Source organism: Acomys minous (genome assembly GCF_964271855.1).
Source record: "Acomys minous genome assembly, chromosome: 4".
Classification (NCBI taxonomy): domain Eukaryota; kingdom Metazoa; phylum Chordata; class Mammalia; order Rodentia; family Muridae; genus Acomys; species Acomys minous.
In genome coordinates, this window is record NC_140486.1 from 36,627,218 (window position 1) to 36,642,865 (window position 15,648).

Here is a 15,648-nt window from a genome sequence, read left to right on the forward strand (position 1 = left end):
TGCAAACTAGTACAACCACTTTGGAAATCTATCTGGTGCTATCTCAGAAAACTGGGAATAGGGCTTCCTCAAGACCCAGCTATTCCACTCCTTGGAATATACCCAGAAGATGCTCCAGCACACAACAAGAAAATTTGCTCAACCATGTTCATAGCAGCCTTATTCATAATAGCCAGAACATGGAAACAGCCTAAGTGTCCATCAGTAGAAGAATGGATAAAGAAACTGTGGTACATATACACTATGGAATACTTTCATGGATTTTAAAACATGATGAAAATATATAGTTTCAAGCTGAGGGAATCAAAGAATTATCTGAGAGTGCGAAGACTTTGTTCTTAAGCACAGCACTGTTCCAACAGTGGAAAGTGAGGCACATACTGGGAAATTCATGAAATACAGGGTATCAATGAAGAGAAAAGAAATAAGCAGACAAGTATTAATGCGTGGCTTTTATGCATTCAATTTTCCTCTCAACAAATCAACGCTATTACAAATTCTAAAGAAACCAGACTTGGTTGAAAATTTTTTATTAGATACAGATCTATGAACAGAACAATTACTTGCTAGCTAGATTACAGTTCCTTGTAAAAATAATATGTGAAAATTTTAGTAGAAAATGAAAAGACAAAAATTTTCTGAAATCTGAAAATGTTAAGTGATTTCTGCTGCGTCTTGCTCCTGATCACTTCACAGAACGCTGGAGCACAGTTGGGTAGACTGTATTTAATTACTCCATTTTTATTAAAAGCACAGTGGGCCCTTCAGAGGTTGGCATAGTCTTTAAGAATCATCTGAAGTTTCTGGCTCAGCATGATGTTCCCTCTGGCCTTCAGTCTGCCGCTGAAGAAAGCCTGTAAGCAGGAGGAGAGAGCACCAACGTTACCTTTACACTTGATTCTCTTTCAGAGACAGCTGTTCAGAATGACTGCACCTGAGTTAGTAACTAGACAAGGAAGGCAGCTTCAGTCTAGCTAGAAGAGTTTAACAGTTATAGACAGCTCACATAATTTTAGCTGTCTAAGAGAAAAGAGTCCTGCATGTTTAGAAAAACCATAGACCAAATTATCTGACTTGACAGGCCTGGCGATTCCATCTGAATCTACTCTTGTGGCTTCACTCTATTATTGCGTGGATTTGAGGATACATGGATAAAAGAAGATACTGCATTCTTTCTTAATACTATTCTACTCAGAAAATGAAAAAGAAGACTGAAGATGCTAATTACGTCTCCACCACACAGCAGCCATAAAATGTCAAAATAAGATAGTTCCACATGTGGAACATGGGTGACAGGGCAGGAACACCAGGGCTAAGCCTAGGCCCCGCCACTTACTAGCAATGTGAACCTGGGCAAACCACTTAAGCTATCTGAAGCTCCAGCCCCCTACATCTCTGAAAACTCGGAAGAGCAGCGCTGAAGTGACACACCTTGTCATGTGATGCACAGGGTATGTGGTAAGAGTGTATGACAGCAAGCAGAGGGCTGACACACTAAATGAATTCTGTAAACCCTCCACATTTTAACATTTCTAAGTCTCTTGATAGAATCTAGGTTTTTCTACATGTATAAACATTATCTGCAAAGTGAAACATTTTAGTTCTCTCCTGTCCTCTATGTATGTCTTTTTTTAAAAAAGGGTTTGAAATTAAAATGCAACTATATCATTTCTCCCCTTTCCTCCCTCTATCATATACACCATTTGCTCTCTCTTTCTCTCTCATTTTTATGAACTCTTTTTCTTTAACTTTTGTTACACTTGTGCACATATACACAGAGTCTACTCCTAAGTATATAAATACAACCTGCTCAGTCCATATAATGCTACTTGTATGTTTTCAGGGCTGGCCACTTGGTATTGGAAAACCAATCTGGGGGCTTTTCCCAGGGTAACACTATTTCTCCCACTTTTGGCATCCCTATGTTGTCTGTAGCTCTGTGTGTAGGGTGGAGGACCTGTGAGGGTGTCCTGTGCATGCCTGCATGTCTGTTAGTATCCTCCTTCAAGTTCTGTTTAGGAGCAGTATTGATGAGACTTCATAGGTATTTCTTTCTGTTGCCCAAGTGTTCTGTCTAACATTTCTATTACTTAGAAGTGGAGAGTAACAGCCACGTACTGCTCATGACCTTAAGTGCTCTCAGCTTTCCCCATTCTGTATGCTATCGTCTATGGGTCTGTCATATGCACCCTTTATTGTGCTGGAGTTTGGTCCTTCGATATCTAATATGATCGCGGCTTATATCATGAAAGGTGTGTTGAATTTTATCAAACAGTTTCTAATGCATTTATACAGATGGTCATATGGTTTCCCCTTCGTTCTATTGACACAATATAATAGCATACACTGAATCCTTCTTACATCTCTGAGATAAAATAAATGAGATTATGGTGAATGACTTCCTTTGCCTGTGCGTGCGTGTGTGTGTGTGCGCGTGCATGTGCGCGCGTGCGCATGTGTGTATGCTCACTCAGATGCACACAGAAGCTGTTAAGCTTGCTTTGCTAGTGTTTTTGTTGAGAACTAGTCTATGTTTATCTGGGACAATGATGTATGTACGTGTGTCCTTGTAAGGTTTGAGTAACAGAGTGGTTCTGTCCTCCCTGAATGAGTATAAAGGACTCTTGCCCTTGCAAGTATTGGTGTTAGTTTTTGTTTAAAAGGAAGGTAAAAGTCAGTAGTGAAGCCATCTGGACCTGGTGTTTTCACTTTAGAAATCTTATTGATGATTAACATTTATTGTGTAGCTTAATACTTGGTCTAGTTTAAAGAAGGTTCCATATGCTGCTAAGTAGAAAGTGTATTCTGGACCTGTTGGGTGGTTTGTTAAGTGATAAGCCATTTGATCTGTTGCAGAGTTTAACTCTGATTTTGTTTTGAATGAATGATCTATCTATTCATCGTTGCATGGGGTATAGAACTTTTCCATTACTTATTGTATTGAAGCCTATTATTCCCTTTAGTCTAACAGTATTTGTTTTTTAAAATTCGGTACTCCAATATTATTCATTCATTTATAATCACCCCATCTCTTTGATGAATTGGCCTATGGTCACTGTGCAGTGAGCTTCATCTGTTTTTATCTCCTTTTTCAGATACACATATAGCTACACAATTTTCACTCAGCATTTCTATTTACTTTGGAATGTCATCTTCTAATTTTTCTTTCAGTTCATTTGGGATTTTCCTTAGTAAAATAAGAGTCTTGTAGGTAGAACATTGTTGAACTTGCTTTTTAATTCATTCAATAAGTCCACATCTTTTAGTGGGTGAAGTACAACCATTTATATTTGGTAACTACTGAAAGGTATAGACTTAAGTTTGTGATCTGTTTTTTATCGGTTTTCTTCTAGTTTTGAATTCTCTGCTCATTTTTCCCTTTCTATCATTTTACAGTTTGGTGGTTAACTGTACTGACAATGATTTTATTCTTTTATATGTCTGCTCTTCTAAAAGGACTTACCTTTCCTAACGCCTCGTGCTATCTCCTTTCTATTTCTAGGAGTGCCACTCCCTTAGACACCTCTGCGCTGCTGCTGTGGTCCTCGGTCTCCTTCCTGCTGCTTACCTCTGAAGGAAAGCTTTACTTGAGTTCATAACCTTAGTTGTCCTTGAAATGCATCCTTTCATGCTCTCCTGCTCTCTTCTGTCAGTGTAGTGAGGCTCTTGAGGACTTCCATGTGATCTGGCTCTTTCTCAGGTGTAAAGCATCCTCCTTTGCCCTGTACTTCGACAGTCTGACTATGTCACAGTGAATGTTTTTTCTGATCACATTCATTTGGGAACTCTATGAGTTCTGTATCTGGATGTCCATGTCTTGCCCAACATTAGGGAACATTTCAACTACAAATGCACACTGAATAGTTCCTATGTCTGTAACCTTAACTCCTTCCTAAGTAAACTAGTGCAGGTGTCTGATATTCTTATGTGTCTCACACATACTGAGTCTCCTAATTCTTAATTTTTTCTCTGTCTAAACATGGCATTTTGAAATACCTATCTTCAAGCTAATACTGTTTTGTCTACTTGATCAAGTTAGGCCTTTTGACTAAAGTTTTCATCTGTATTATTAAGCTCTTTGTTTTCCAAGATGTCTTCCTATTTGCAGAATATCTCCTTTATATCCTGTACATCTTCCTAATTTCATCCAACCATGATATTTTGTGCTCTTTATATAAAATATTGGTTGGTTGATTTATTATGTATATGTGTGTACACATGCATGAGTTTACATGTGCAGGTGCTCAAAGAGGACAGAGGGCGTCAGTCTCCTTGCAGCCAGAGCTATGAGCCACCTGATATGAGTGCCTGAAACTGAATGTGGGTCCACTCCGAGGGTGGAGAGTGTCCTTAACCACTCATCTCACCAACTGCATCTACGTGAGCATCTTCAGAATCCTTTACTAAAGGGTTGCCATGGTCAGGAGTATCATAGAAGAGCATCTGTGATCTTATCTTGAGATTTAAGCTGTGTGGTAGAATTGATACAACCCCTACTTTCACAGGATGGTCTTCCTAGAAACCAAATATCTCCTGAAAATACATGTCTTAGGATATCGGTTTGTTAAGCAATTTGAGTTTGGCACCACAGGCTCCTGTTAATTCTTTTGACCCTGACTAGTGTTTAGGCAGTAAAACAGCCTCATCAAAGCCCTACGATCTCTACAAATTATGCAAAAGTTGTAAGACTCAAGCAGTTCAGACAGGTGTGGCCAAGACAGCAGAGTGGGTGCACACGGGGTGGTAATTATGGCAGCACTAACTTTATAGAGTTGGCACTAACTGTTAATACTGGCTCTGTTACGTGAAAGATTCTCTGGAGCTGGCTGCTGTAGAGTGCTGAGGAGCCTGAAGCACTTGCTGTCTGACTGACACTGGTACAAGTCCAAGTGTTCCACAGGGAGAGACATTGGGTTGTATTCACATGCAGTTTGTCAGCACACCGTAGTGGAGCAACTGACACAGGAGGCCCACAAGGTGTGGTAGCAACAAGATACAATTCCCTCCTCTCTTGTTGTGGATGCACAAACCCAACAACCCCTAGTTGTACACCTGGGAAAGGAAACAACAGCCCGGGTTGGTTTTGTTGTTCCCAATTCTCTCAGCGGTAGTCCTCACCAGGGACTGAGTGAAAGACGCATTTGTCCGAAAGTTTCAAATTTTGAAGATACTTCATAAGCAGGTATTCTGAGATAGCACGTAAATAAATGTATAGCTTTTAAACAGGTTTTCTTCAGTTCATCTATCTCACGACTTTCTCAACAATGTGGAAGTTATTTCTTAACACCTGTGTATTCAGACATTTGTCCGAACCCATTCACTGTAAGAACCAGATAAGATTCTTGGGATTTCAGCAATATAACCACAAACTGAAAATAACTAAATTTTCTCCTCTATGCAAATTACTACTTTAGTGCCTTCAATCTTGTTTGAAAATAGATAAGAGATTCAGAATGATATCAATAAAAGTCACAAAAGGCACTTCTGACTTAGTGATGATTTCCACTGACATTCCTTGGAATGCTTCAACTTTGGTAACATAGTGACTAATAGTTAAATATCCTACTTCTAGAGTTGTTAATGCTTTATCATGGCTAAATGCCACTAATACGAAACTCTGACTCCTAAAATGTTTCAAAAATTGAAACTTCCTGAGAAATGCAAATCAAAGTTTGGTTGGGTTGGGGGGGTTGTTGTTGTTGTTATTTGTTTTCTGTTTTTATTTTTGGAGCACTTCAAATTTCTAATTTTTGGATTAGGGATCCTAAGACAATAAAATCTGTGAAAATATTCCAAAATCCTCTAACTGAAAGTTTGAAACACTTCAAGTAAGGAATACTTAATTTATATCACAAAAAGTTTTATACCTCAAATTGTATATTCAAAATGCTTAGTGTGGGTTTTATATTGTTTTAGTAAATGGTAAACAAGAATTAGGCCCCCTAAAAATATTTTGAAAAATATTAACTCAATTTTTAAAATGACTTGCTAATGAGACTATAAGTATTAACTTTACCTTCTGAGGGTCAAGCTTGCCCAGGACCACTTCCATGAAATCCTCATCAGAAATGATGATAGTGACATCAGCAGAGCCTTTTGCGGGGCCTTGGTACACTTCTCCAGAGCCACTCTTCAGGTCAATGGCTAAGAAAACAAGAAAACAATGTGTGACACTTTTTCCTCAAAAATATAGCACAAAAAGTGAACCAAAATGGAAACTCTTACAGTTAGGCCATAGTCATGTATTCTATACTTATTCTTCTTTTAGAACTCGTACTTTCTTTCATTTAGGAATTTTCTGTTGTCATTGTTGGTTGAACTCACAGCCATCTTTCTGTAGTGTGCACCATCAGGTGGAGCTTATAAATCTTTTTTAGATGCTACTTTTTATAAAAATCTTCAAAACAGTTAATTAATAATAGTTTTTTCTTAATGAAGAATTCCATATGATAGAAATGCTCATATAAATGTGAATTAAATGTAGAACAAGTTGCTAAAGGGAGGCAGAGCTGTTGGGATGTATATACCTAAAGCCTTTAAACTACAGTCAGCAAAGAATTTTAGTACAGGAACATGTGGTGCTGCTTGGAGGACATGGCGTGCTCACCTTTCTAACACCCGATGCATCAAAGGCTCTGCCACCTGATTAGCAAGAGTCTAATACTAACTTTGAAAAACATTCCAGTTATTCCCAAACCAACCATGATGTATGATAATTCTATTTTTAATATTTTATCATTTGATCATGTGTTTCCTCTCCCACATCCTTACCCACCCACATCATGGTCCTTCTCTCTCAAAAAGAAAAAAAAAAAAGACAAAAAATCAAAGAAATAAACACAATACAAATAAAAGCCAAAACAAAGCAAATAGTACATGGCACTCACACACACCAGTAGAAAGTTAATTTTGTTTTGACCTGCCCTGGAGTGTGGCTAATGTGCCCAATGACAATCTATTGGAAAATGTTGACTTTCCATTTCTCAGCAATGGCATCTTGAGTTGAGCATGACCACATAGCTTTAATCCCAACATTCAGAAGACAGAGGCAGGTGGACTTCTGTGACTTTGAGGCCAGCCTGGTCTATGTAGTAAGTTTCAGGACATCCAAGGCTATGTAGAAAGCTGTCTCCAAACAAACGATAAAAAAGGTAGGGGTGGGACTTTGTATCCACTTCCCCTTGTCCATGCTGGGACATTGTCTGGTTTGAACCTGTACAAGCCTTTGTGCATTCTGCCAGTCTGTGTGTTTATATGCACATCCGCCCTGTTGTGTCTGAAAGACACTGTTTCTTTGGAGTCATCCATTTTCACCCTCCTCTGAAGCCTGAGGGAGGGTGTTTGATGACATCATCTCATTAGGACTGAGTGTTCCAGAGTCTCTCACTCTCCATGTAGTGTCTAGTTGTGGGTCTCTGTGTTAATTACCATCTACTGAAAGAAGAAGCTATAATGTTTGCTTGGTTGTTTGGCTAACTAGCTTCTCTTCCATTATCAATTTTTTTTACAGGAACATTAACTGTCCCAGAAACAAGCTTAGCAGCTGTGGGGTGGGGTGGGGGTTGGGGGGACGGACGGACTATTTAACAGTTTACCTCCACTGCTTTCTGTACAGCACTTACAGAGTTTTGTTGACGGTCCATGGAGGAAGGCTGAGCTGTCTCCCTAGGTTAGATATCATGCATACACTTTCAGTGTCACCGCATGAATGTGCTTTTTCTTTCTCTGCTGCAGCTGTATCAACCCTCATAGAAGATGTAAAGACCTCCCAATTCTCATAAGGATGCCTGTAAGGTCTCACTACTCTACTACAGAAATGCAGAAAGTGTAGTCCACTCAATGGCAGCGGTTACTGTGTTTGCCAGTGATTATATATAGTTCAAATTTATGATCACTAAGTGTCTAAAAGAGTTCAGAAGATTTTTACCTTGAACGTACTGCCTTTACAGGGAAGGGGCAAGGTAAAATAACAAAAGGAACTACAGAAGAAAAAAATGTGCTGCTTTTGCCTCCTATGCCTAGGGTGGCAAAGTCCTTGAGCGCACAAACCTGCCTTGTCACCTAATACCATATACTTCTTTGAATAGAAAGGGCTGTTTAGTGAGTGAATGAAAACACACGAGACAGAAAGCGCTCTAGGCATCAAACAGTTAGCAACAAACAAAAAACTGTTTCGCCCAGTAGCCTAGGCTGTCCTCAAACTCTTGGGTTCTCCCCCTTACTTCTGCCTCCTCAGTGCTAGTATTACTGAAGGGAGCCACCACTCCCTATTCAAATAAAAGATATATTTAGAAGAAAATAAGAGACAGCAAGGGCACATACTTTGCTACTATTCTGGCCAAAAGTTCATAAACCTAATCAGGAACAATATGAAATAAATACAAACTTACTGATACGTCAAAGTAACAAGTAAAACAGGCAAATGTATGCAGACTCCAGCAGCCTGTGAATACCGAGTGCAGTGTGAGCAGCCCAGACCCAGAGTACTGCTCTCCTCTCTCCGTTTCTACAGTTGCTACTCCTCCTGTTATCATTCCTTTGGTTTAAATGACACTATTGGGACAAATGGTGACACACTGATAAGGTGGTAAAGCAGATAATGACAGTGTATCAGTGTTAACTTCCTGACACGGATAACTACTCTGTGTCAGAGAATGTCTTTGTTCTTGGAATAACAGAGTAGCCTTTACCCTTACAATACCAAGTCTCCAAGTTACTCTAAAGTACATATACCTTTACAAAATGTAACACTCTGAAGTACTAGATGAGAGATAACTGTTACTTCTCTTTACTATCTTTGCCCTTTTATCTCTATGTCAGAGTTTATTGTTAACAAGAATTTTCAAACAATGTTAGAACATACTGCATACAGAGGGACTGATGGCCTGTGGAGTGGTGCTGTTCTCTGACCATGCAGTCAGGAACTGTCCTGGACAGCAGCAGCCATCACTGTTGGGGAAAATCCTTGACTGACAACCGGATACCAGATTCTTTCCAAAGACAAGCTGTTTTCTTGAAATTCATGAGACATTTCTGAATCTCAACCCAAAATCTGGAATCAGCAGCTTTAAGTTTTTGTGTATAAGCCTGGTGTGTTGGCACGTGCCTATCTCCTACCACTTGTAAAGCTGAGGCAGGAGAGTTTCTGGTTTGAGGCCAGCCTTGGCTGTAAATCAAGATCTTTCCTCAAAAGATAAAACAATTTATGTTTAGCCTGGAAAAATCTTAAAGGATTTCTGATTTTCTTCAGAAGATGAATTCCAAATCAGAACTTATAGATGGCTAATGGTTTCCTAAGAAGCTTGGATTCTCAGGCACAGTGGTGCACACCTATTATCTCAGTACTCGGGGAGGCAGGGGCAAGTGGATCTCTGAGTTTGAGGTCAGCCTGGTCTACAAAGAGAGTCCAGGACAGCCAAGGCTACACAGAAAAACCCTGTCCCAAAAAATAAACAAAAAAACAAAACAAAGAAGTGTGGATTCTCATTGGCAAGGAATGCAGATCTCAAATTCCTATACTTTCTTCCACGTGGTGACAAGTTATGAACACTAACATTCAAAGAGATGCCTGTCCCGTCACTGTCATGCAGTGCACAAGAGACACCTGGATTCAGTCCAGATGTGTAGTTAGCTCAGTACACATAATCACATCATACATTATTAAAAACTCAACTACTTCACTTCATCAAGCAATATTAAGGCAAAAACACATTGTATCTGTATGATCTTGATATATAGGTGGAATTTTTATACATGTTCATATAATGAAAAATTATAGATAGGTGATTGGAAAGAAACCTACCTGTTCCAAGCCATTTGCTTAAATCTATCATTCTAAGGAATACAGAACACATTCTGTTCAGCAACATAATGTCTTTAAGACATATAAGTACTCACAAACAGCCTCAATAGTTTGAATGAATCCCATAACTATAAAATATTTAAGCAACAAATAAATTATTTGGGAAAGTGTATTACGTGTTTAGCATTACAATAAATTAATATAGTTGAAGCTTACAAGCCAAATTCTATATGAACAGGAAACGCAGGCAATCCTCCACAATTAAAGTTTCATTCCATTTTCTTCCTGCATTAAGTATCAAGGTTGCAAAGCTACTGAGCTCTGGCTGTGCTTTCTAATGCTCTGCTCACAGCTCTCATTTAGCTACAGGGCCCACAGTCTAGCCCAAACCTTGGCTGGCCATAATCCTGGCATCACAGTTCATCATCTGCTTTCTACAAACTCCTTCTTTCCAATTTTGCAGTTCCCGCAATGAATCACCATTCTCAAGAGTACAAATCCAGAACCTCCGTTTCCCCAGACATCTTAATCTCGTCTGCTATCCAGACATAACAGTGCTCAAGGAGGCCAGTTCTAGCTTAGCGATAGTTTCATGTCGGTCCTCCCCCTTCCCCCTCAGTATCACGACTTTAACTTTGGTCTTCCTTTCTTCCAGTTTTTTCATACTCACAGTTTCCAACCCAGTAGGGACCACGGCACATAAATTATGACCTAGCCACTGAATGAGCCGGTCTCCCCATTTTCTGAAGCTAAGGTCATCTTTTCTAGGCCTCTTAGCATCTGTGTTCCACGTGCACGCATGCAGGTCTGTAATCCTGTATCAATTTTCAGCCTGGATGTGTTTTGGAATTCATCATTGTTCTGACTTCAGTTAACTCTGATTTAGAAAAGACCCCTAATGGTGCAACACTGTGTAACAAATATATTATTTCTCTACTCTGACACTAGAAGAGTTAAATACAGACAATAACACCACAGAAGCGGGGGTCAGGTCTTGTCAGCAGTGAGTTATAAGGATGGGAAAGTTTTCTTTTTTTTTTTTCTTTTTTTTTTCTCCTTTATTAATTTATTCTTGTTACATCTCAATGGTTATCCCATCCCTTGTATCCTCCCATTCTTCCCTCCCTCCCATTTTCTCCTTATTCCCCTCCCCTATGACTGTTCCTGAGGGGGATTACCTCCCCCTGTATATGTTCATAGGGTATCAGGTCTCTTCTTGGTAACCTGCTGTCCTTCCTCTGAGTGCCACCAGGTCTCCCTCTCCAGGGGACATGGTCAAAGGTGAGGCACCAGAGTATGTGAGAAAGTAATATCCCACTCTCCACTCTACTGTGGAGAGTGTTCTGTCCATTGGCTAGATCTGGGTAGGGGTTTAAGGTTTACCGCCTGTATTGTCCTTGGCTGGTGCCTTAGTTTGAGCGGGACCCCTGTGCCCAAATCTGCCTATCATAATGTTCTACTTGTAGGCTTCTAGGACCCTCTGGATCCTTCTACTTTGCCATTCTCCCATGCTTCTCTCATCTAGAGTCCCACTAGAATGTCCTCCCCTCTGCCTCAGTTTCCTGGTAAGTGAAGGCTTTCTCAACCATGTTCATAGTAGCCTTATTCATAATAGCCAGAACATGGAAACAGCCTAAGTGTCCCTCAATAGAAGAATGGATAAAGAAACTGTGGTACATATACACTATGGAATACTATTCAGCTATTAAAAACAAGGAATTCCCTAAATTTGTGGATAAATGGATTGAGCTAGAAATGATCATAATGAGTGAGTTAACCCAGAAGCAGAAAGACTCAAATGGTATATACTCACTTATATCTGCATATTAGCCCAAGGGGCATGTCCCACGAAAGCCTTCACTTACAAGGATGGGAAAGTTTTCTACCTTCAGATCTTTCTGTTGCTGAATTTCAGATAAGAGTAACTGCTTTAATTTTCAGCCACAAATGATTCTGTAAGCTACCTGAGCCTCTTGTTGGGAACGGAACCCAGGGCCTCAGGCATAGCAGCCCTAAGTCTCTTATTCTGCCCTCTTTCATTTCCTCTAACTGTTACTGTTACACACAACAGCAGAGTGGGATCCAAATATTTACTAGGCAGTTGGGGATGGTTTTAGAAATTAATAATAAATATGATCATTTCTGGTAAATTGTTTCAATGGTATATTTCACCACTAAAGAAAATGACAGGGCACCAGCCCTACAGTTACTGAATAGAAAACAAGCAGCGTCCCTCCACACCGGGACTCCTCTATGGCTTCCAGCACTTACAGCCTGAGCTGCAGACCTGAAGACCTGACTAGCCGCCACCAGCCGCCACAGTGCAGGCCTTTCTCAGTTAAAGCCACATTAGATGAAAAGAGACACATTAACCAGAAATGACCAAAGTATAGGACAAGGGTACCAGGACAAGCAAGGGTCTGTTCCAAGGGAACTCAAGAGACTTATTTGTCCACATGTTGTCCATTTTTACCTTTTCGACCCAATAAAAGATCCCTAGAAAAGTAAAGGATCAAGATGTCCTTGATTCAAGGGTGAGATAGCCAACTACATAGACCCTGGGAATGACTGTGTGTCCAGGCATTCAGTTCCAGTCTACTATAACAAAAATGACACTAAGAACAGCCACTGTCCTTGAAGGAAGACAGGTGTGAGCTCGGAAGCCTCCAGCTATGAATACTGTATTACTAAACACTGCACCCGAGGTATGAAGGTGAAGGCATGAGGCAGATCACCTTCCTTCCTGAAAGCACTGCACCCAGGCCCTCTATTTGACTTATTATAATAGCCAGGAGCTTTACTTCGCCCCTCCCACTGGCTTTAGGTTCTCTCAGCCCTGCCAGGCAATGGCAACATTGCCCTCACTGAGGCAACCCTCCTATCACTACCTATCAATATGTGATTGGCATCAGAAGTGGCAAACTTTAGGGCACAGCCATGACTCCTATGCATCTATAATCAACACCAACAACATCTCACCTGATATCAGCACTACCTCTAGACACAGACTTAATTTGATTTGAAAAGATTCCTCCAATATACAAACACTCTACCCAGAGACACGTACTGTCAGGGAGGAAAAGGTGGGCATGGTCTGGGGTCTTTACGTTGCAATATGAACGACCCATCAGTCCCTACACTTGCTCAAGGACAATGATACCACACCCTGCCAGTATGCTCACCTCCATTCCCTGTACCATTTCTGGTGTGCCATGCATGATATGAGCGGAGCTGGGCTACTTACCAACAATGCTAAACAAAGAATACTTGGTACTTCAGCGTTTGAAAAAAAAACATGATAAAAACTGTTGGAGGGCAGGAGAGGGGGGGACTAAAAGCAAGATATTCCCTAAGATAGTCTTTAAATATCTATCCTATATCAATGAGCACCACAGAGCATCAGAGGGCTGCCAAAAGGGACACTCTGTACCATACTCGAAGCCAACAGAGGTTTCACTGCAGCTACACGCTGTGGTTTAGCTCTGTGACATGAAGACTGAAGGAAAACAAAGCAGCAGAACTACAAACAGTTTCACAGCTGAGAGTCAAATGGAGCTGACTGACAAAGGCAGTCTGGCCACAGGCAAAGGTGAGCCTTTGCTGGGTGATTTAGAGCACTGCCACTGCTTGCTTCGCTAGGTAAGGATGTGAGAGACGAGAAGACAGACATAAGCTGCACAGAACTGATGGCAGGCAGCAATCAACAAGGTTCCAACATTCTCATTTTTTTCTAGTGGAAACAATGGGGAAACTTTTTGTGCTAACAACAGGTAACTTTCAGATGTAAGCACACTGCCTTCAAGATGAAATCTTACTTGGATATTAAGCACTTATATTGAACTGCGAGAAATTGGACTGCTTGCCTTGGTCAACCACTTGTCCTCAGTATGAGCTCATGCAGTTTACATTGCCTGCTTTGAGACTCATACTTTGCCCCCCTTTTCTTATGCTTGTAGCACTCAGTCCTTTCTTTCACCAGTATCTTCAATAAACCTAGGCTCTACACCTCAGCTGTTAATGTACTTTCTTCAGAAGGGGAAAGTTGGTTTTCACCAAAGGAAAAATGGGAGGGGGAGGGGGAGGAGACAGCATGCCATAGCAGCTACACACTGTTAACCTACGACGTGAGCTCTGAAATCTGGAGGCACGCTGAAGTCTGGGGAATGCCTGCACCTTACTCTTCTGCTTTCCTTCTCCTTTCTCCACCAACCTGTTACAAGCACAAATGCTTTCCACAAGGAAAACCAACAGATTACCTGTGGTTATTTTTTAAGAGATACATTGTTACTTTCCTTTTTATACTAATATAGAACATGTTTTATACAGTGGACATATTGCTGCCTAAAAGAAACAGCAAATGTTATATTAAAACAAATTTAAAATGGTTTAAAGAACAAAAAGTGGAAAATTGCTTCCAAAAGTTCTAGATGAGTTAGACAGGCTTTGGCTGTTGGCTCCAAGTATGTGTCGTTAGTTGAATAACGAAACTGTATGATTTTTCAAGGTACCCACATAGGTGCTATTTTTTTTCCTCCAGTGCTAGAGATCAAACTCAAGGCCTTCTGCATGCCGTGAAGCACTCTACCATGTAGTATCACATGCTTTCTCAATAGCTATCTAGTAAAAACACAAACATACACATTTCATTAAGGAATTGGCGTTGGCACATACCTGCACGGTCTGTAATACAAACTTCTAGTGTTTTGAAGGCCCCATGCATCAGCTGCTCTCTGTCCTGAACACAGTCTCCGACATTCTACACTTTACTGTACACTGTTACTGCTTCTGGAGGATTACCACCAGGACTACATTGAACTTAAAGTGTAGATAGGTCTAGAGTCTAAGCAAATCCTAGGCTGCCTCCAGACTCCCAGAGGATTGCAAGGCTTTTGTTTGTTTTCTAAGATTTATTTATTTCCATGTTTAATGTGTACTGAATAAATGTATGGGGCCAGGGGGTGAGGGGCATAGGCATGCCACAGCACCTGTGTGGCAAAAGTCCTTTTTAAAAATTCCCTGTAAGCTGCTTTTCCTGTGTTACTATGAAAATCCTAGACTCCCAAGGAAAATATTCTGTTTCCTTGGGCTTCCAGGACAAAAGCTAAAAGTAACCAAAACGTTCCATGGAACATTCACTGAGAAGCCTGATTTCCCTCATAATCCTACAGAACAGAATTAAGGTGAGGCCACAGTGCAGAAGCAAGAGATCTGGAAACATCTTTTTAATCTTCCAATTTTCCTTTCTTCAGAAAGTGGTACTGAGGGTAATCACTGCAGGCTTCGCTGACAGAGAGGGCATATGCCAAGTGTACTGATTTAGATATCACAACAGAAGCATGGGCTCGCAGCAGCTGTGACTACGTGCTAGTCCTACACAAGTCAACAGGCAGCAGTGGGTGGGGTGTTTTTATGGGGTCCTAGCCCTCCCTGGGGAGCTACTGGCTGCTTATGGATGCTGGGACTCATGTCTTCAGCTGTCAGCCACTAGGAAGTGCAGCACTGGGTGGATAGTCCCACACAGGCTCACGTGCACAGGTTAAAGTCAGTGGGTCTCAAAACATGAGACATGAATGTGGGAAAGGAACTGGTAGGAGAGAAGAACAGTTAACAGGTTGGGGAGAGGAGTAATTAGAATGTGTGTGTGCGTGTGTGCGTGTGTGTGTGCGCGTGTGTATGTGTGTGTATGCATGAGACTGTCAAATGAAATATTTAAGAAAAAAAATGCATTTGAATGCCCTAAGACCTATTAGTTCTCATGAAAAACAACAAGAAACAGCTATGTAAGTGAGATTTAGCTGTTTTCAAAGGAACTACTATCAATTGTAAAGCACACTTTATCTCCACTA

General features: G+C 40.7%; 1 protein-coding gene across 1 annotated transcript in view; it reads right to left on the reverse strand.

Moving 5' to 3' along the window:
- Nucleotides 1-514: 514 nt before the first annotated feature.
- Nucleotides 515-15,648, reverse strand: part of HSD17B4 (hydroxysteroid 17-beta dehydrogenase 4) — a 68,273-nt gene continuing 53,139 nt past the window's right edge. Inside the window, exons 23-24 of the mRNA XM_084778809.1 lie at nucleotides 6,017-6,144; nucleotides 515-854 (exon numbers count right to left, since the gene is read on the reverse strand). Of these exons, the coding sequence (XP_084634935.1) occupies nucleotides 765-854; nucleotides 6,017-6,144 (218 nt within the window). The 3' untranslated portion in view covers nucleotides 515-764. The remainder of the gene's footprint in view (nucleotides 855-6,016; nucleotides 6,145-15,648) is intronic.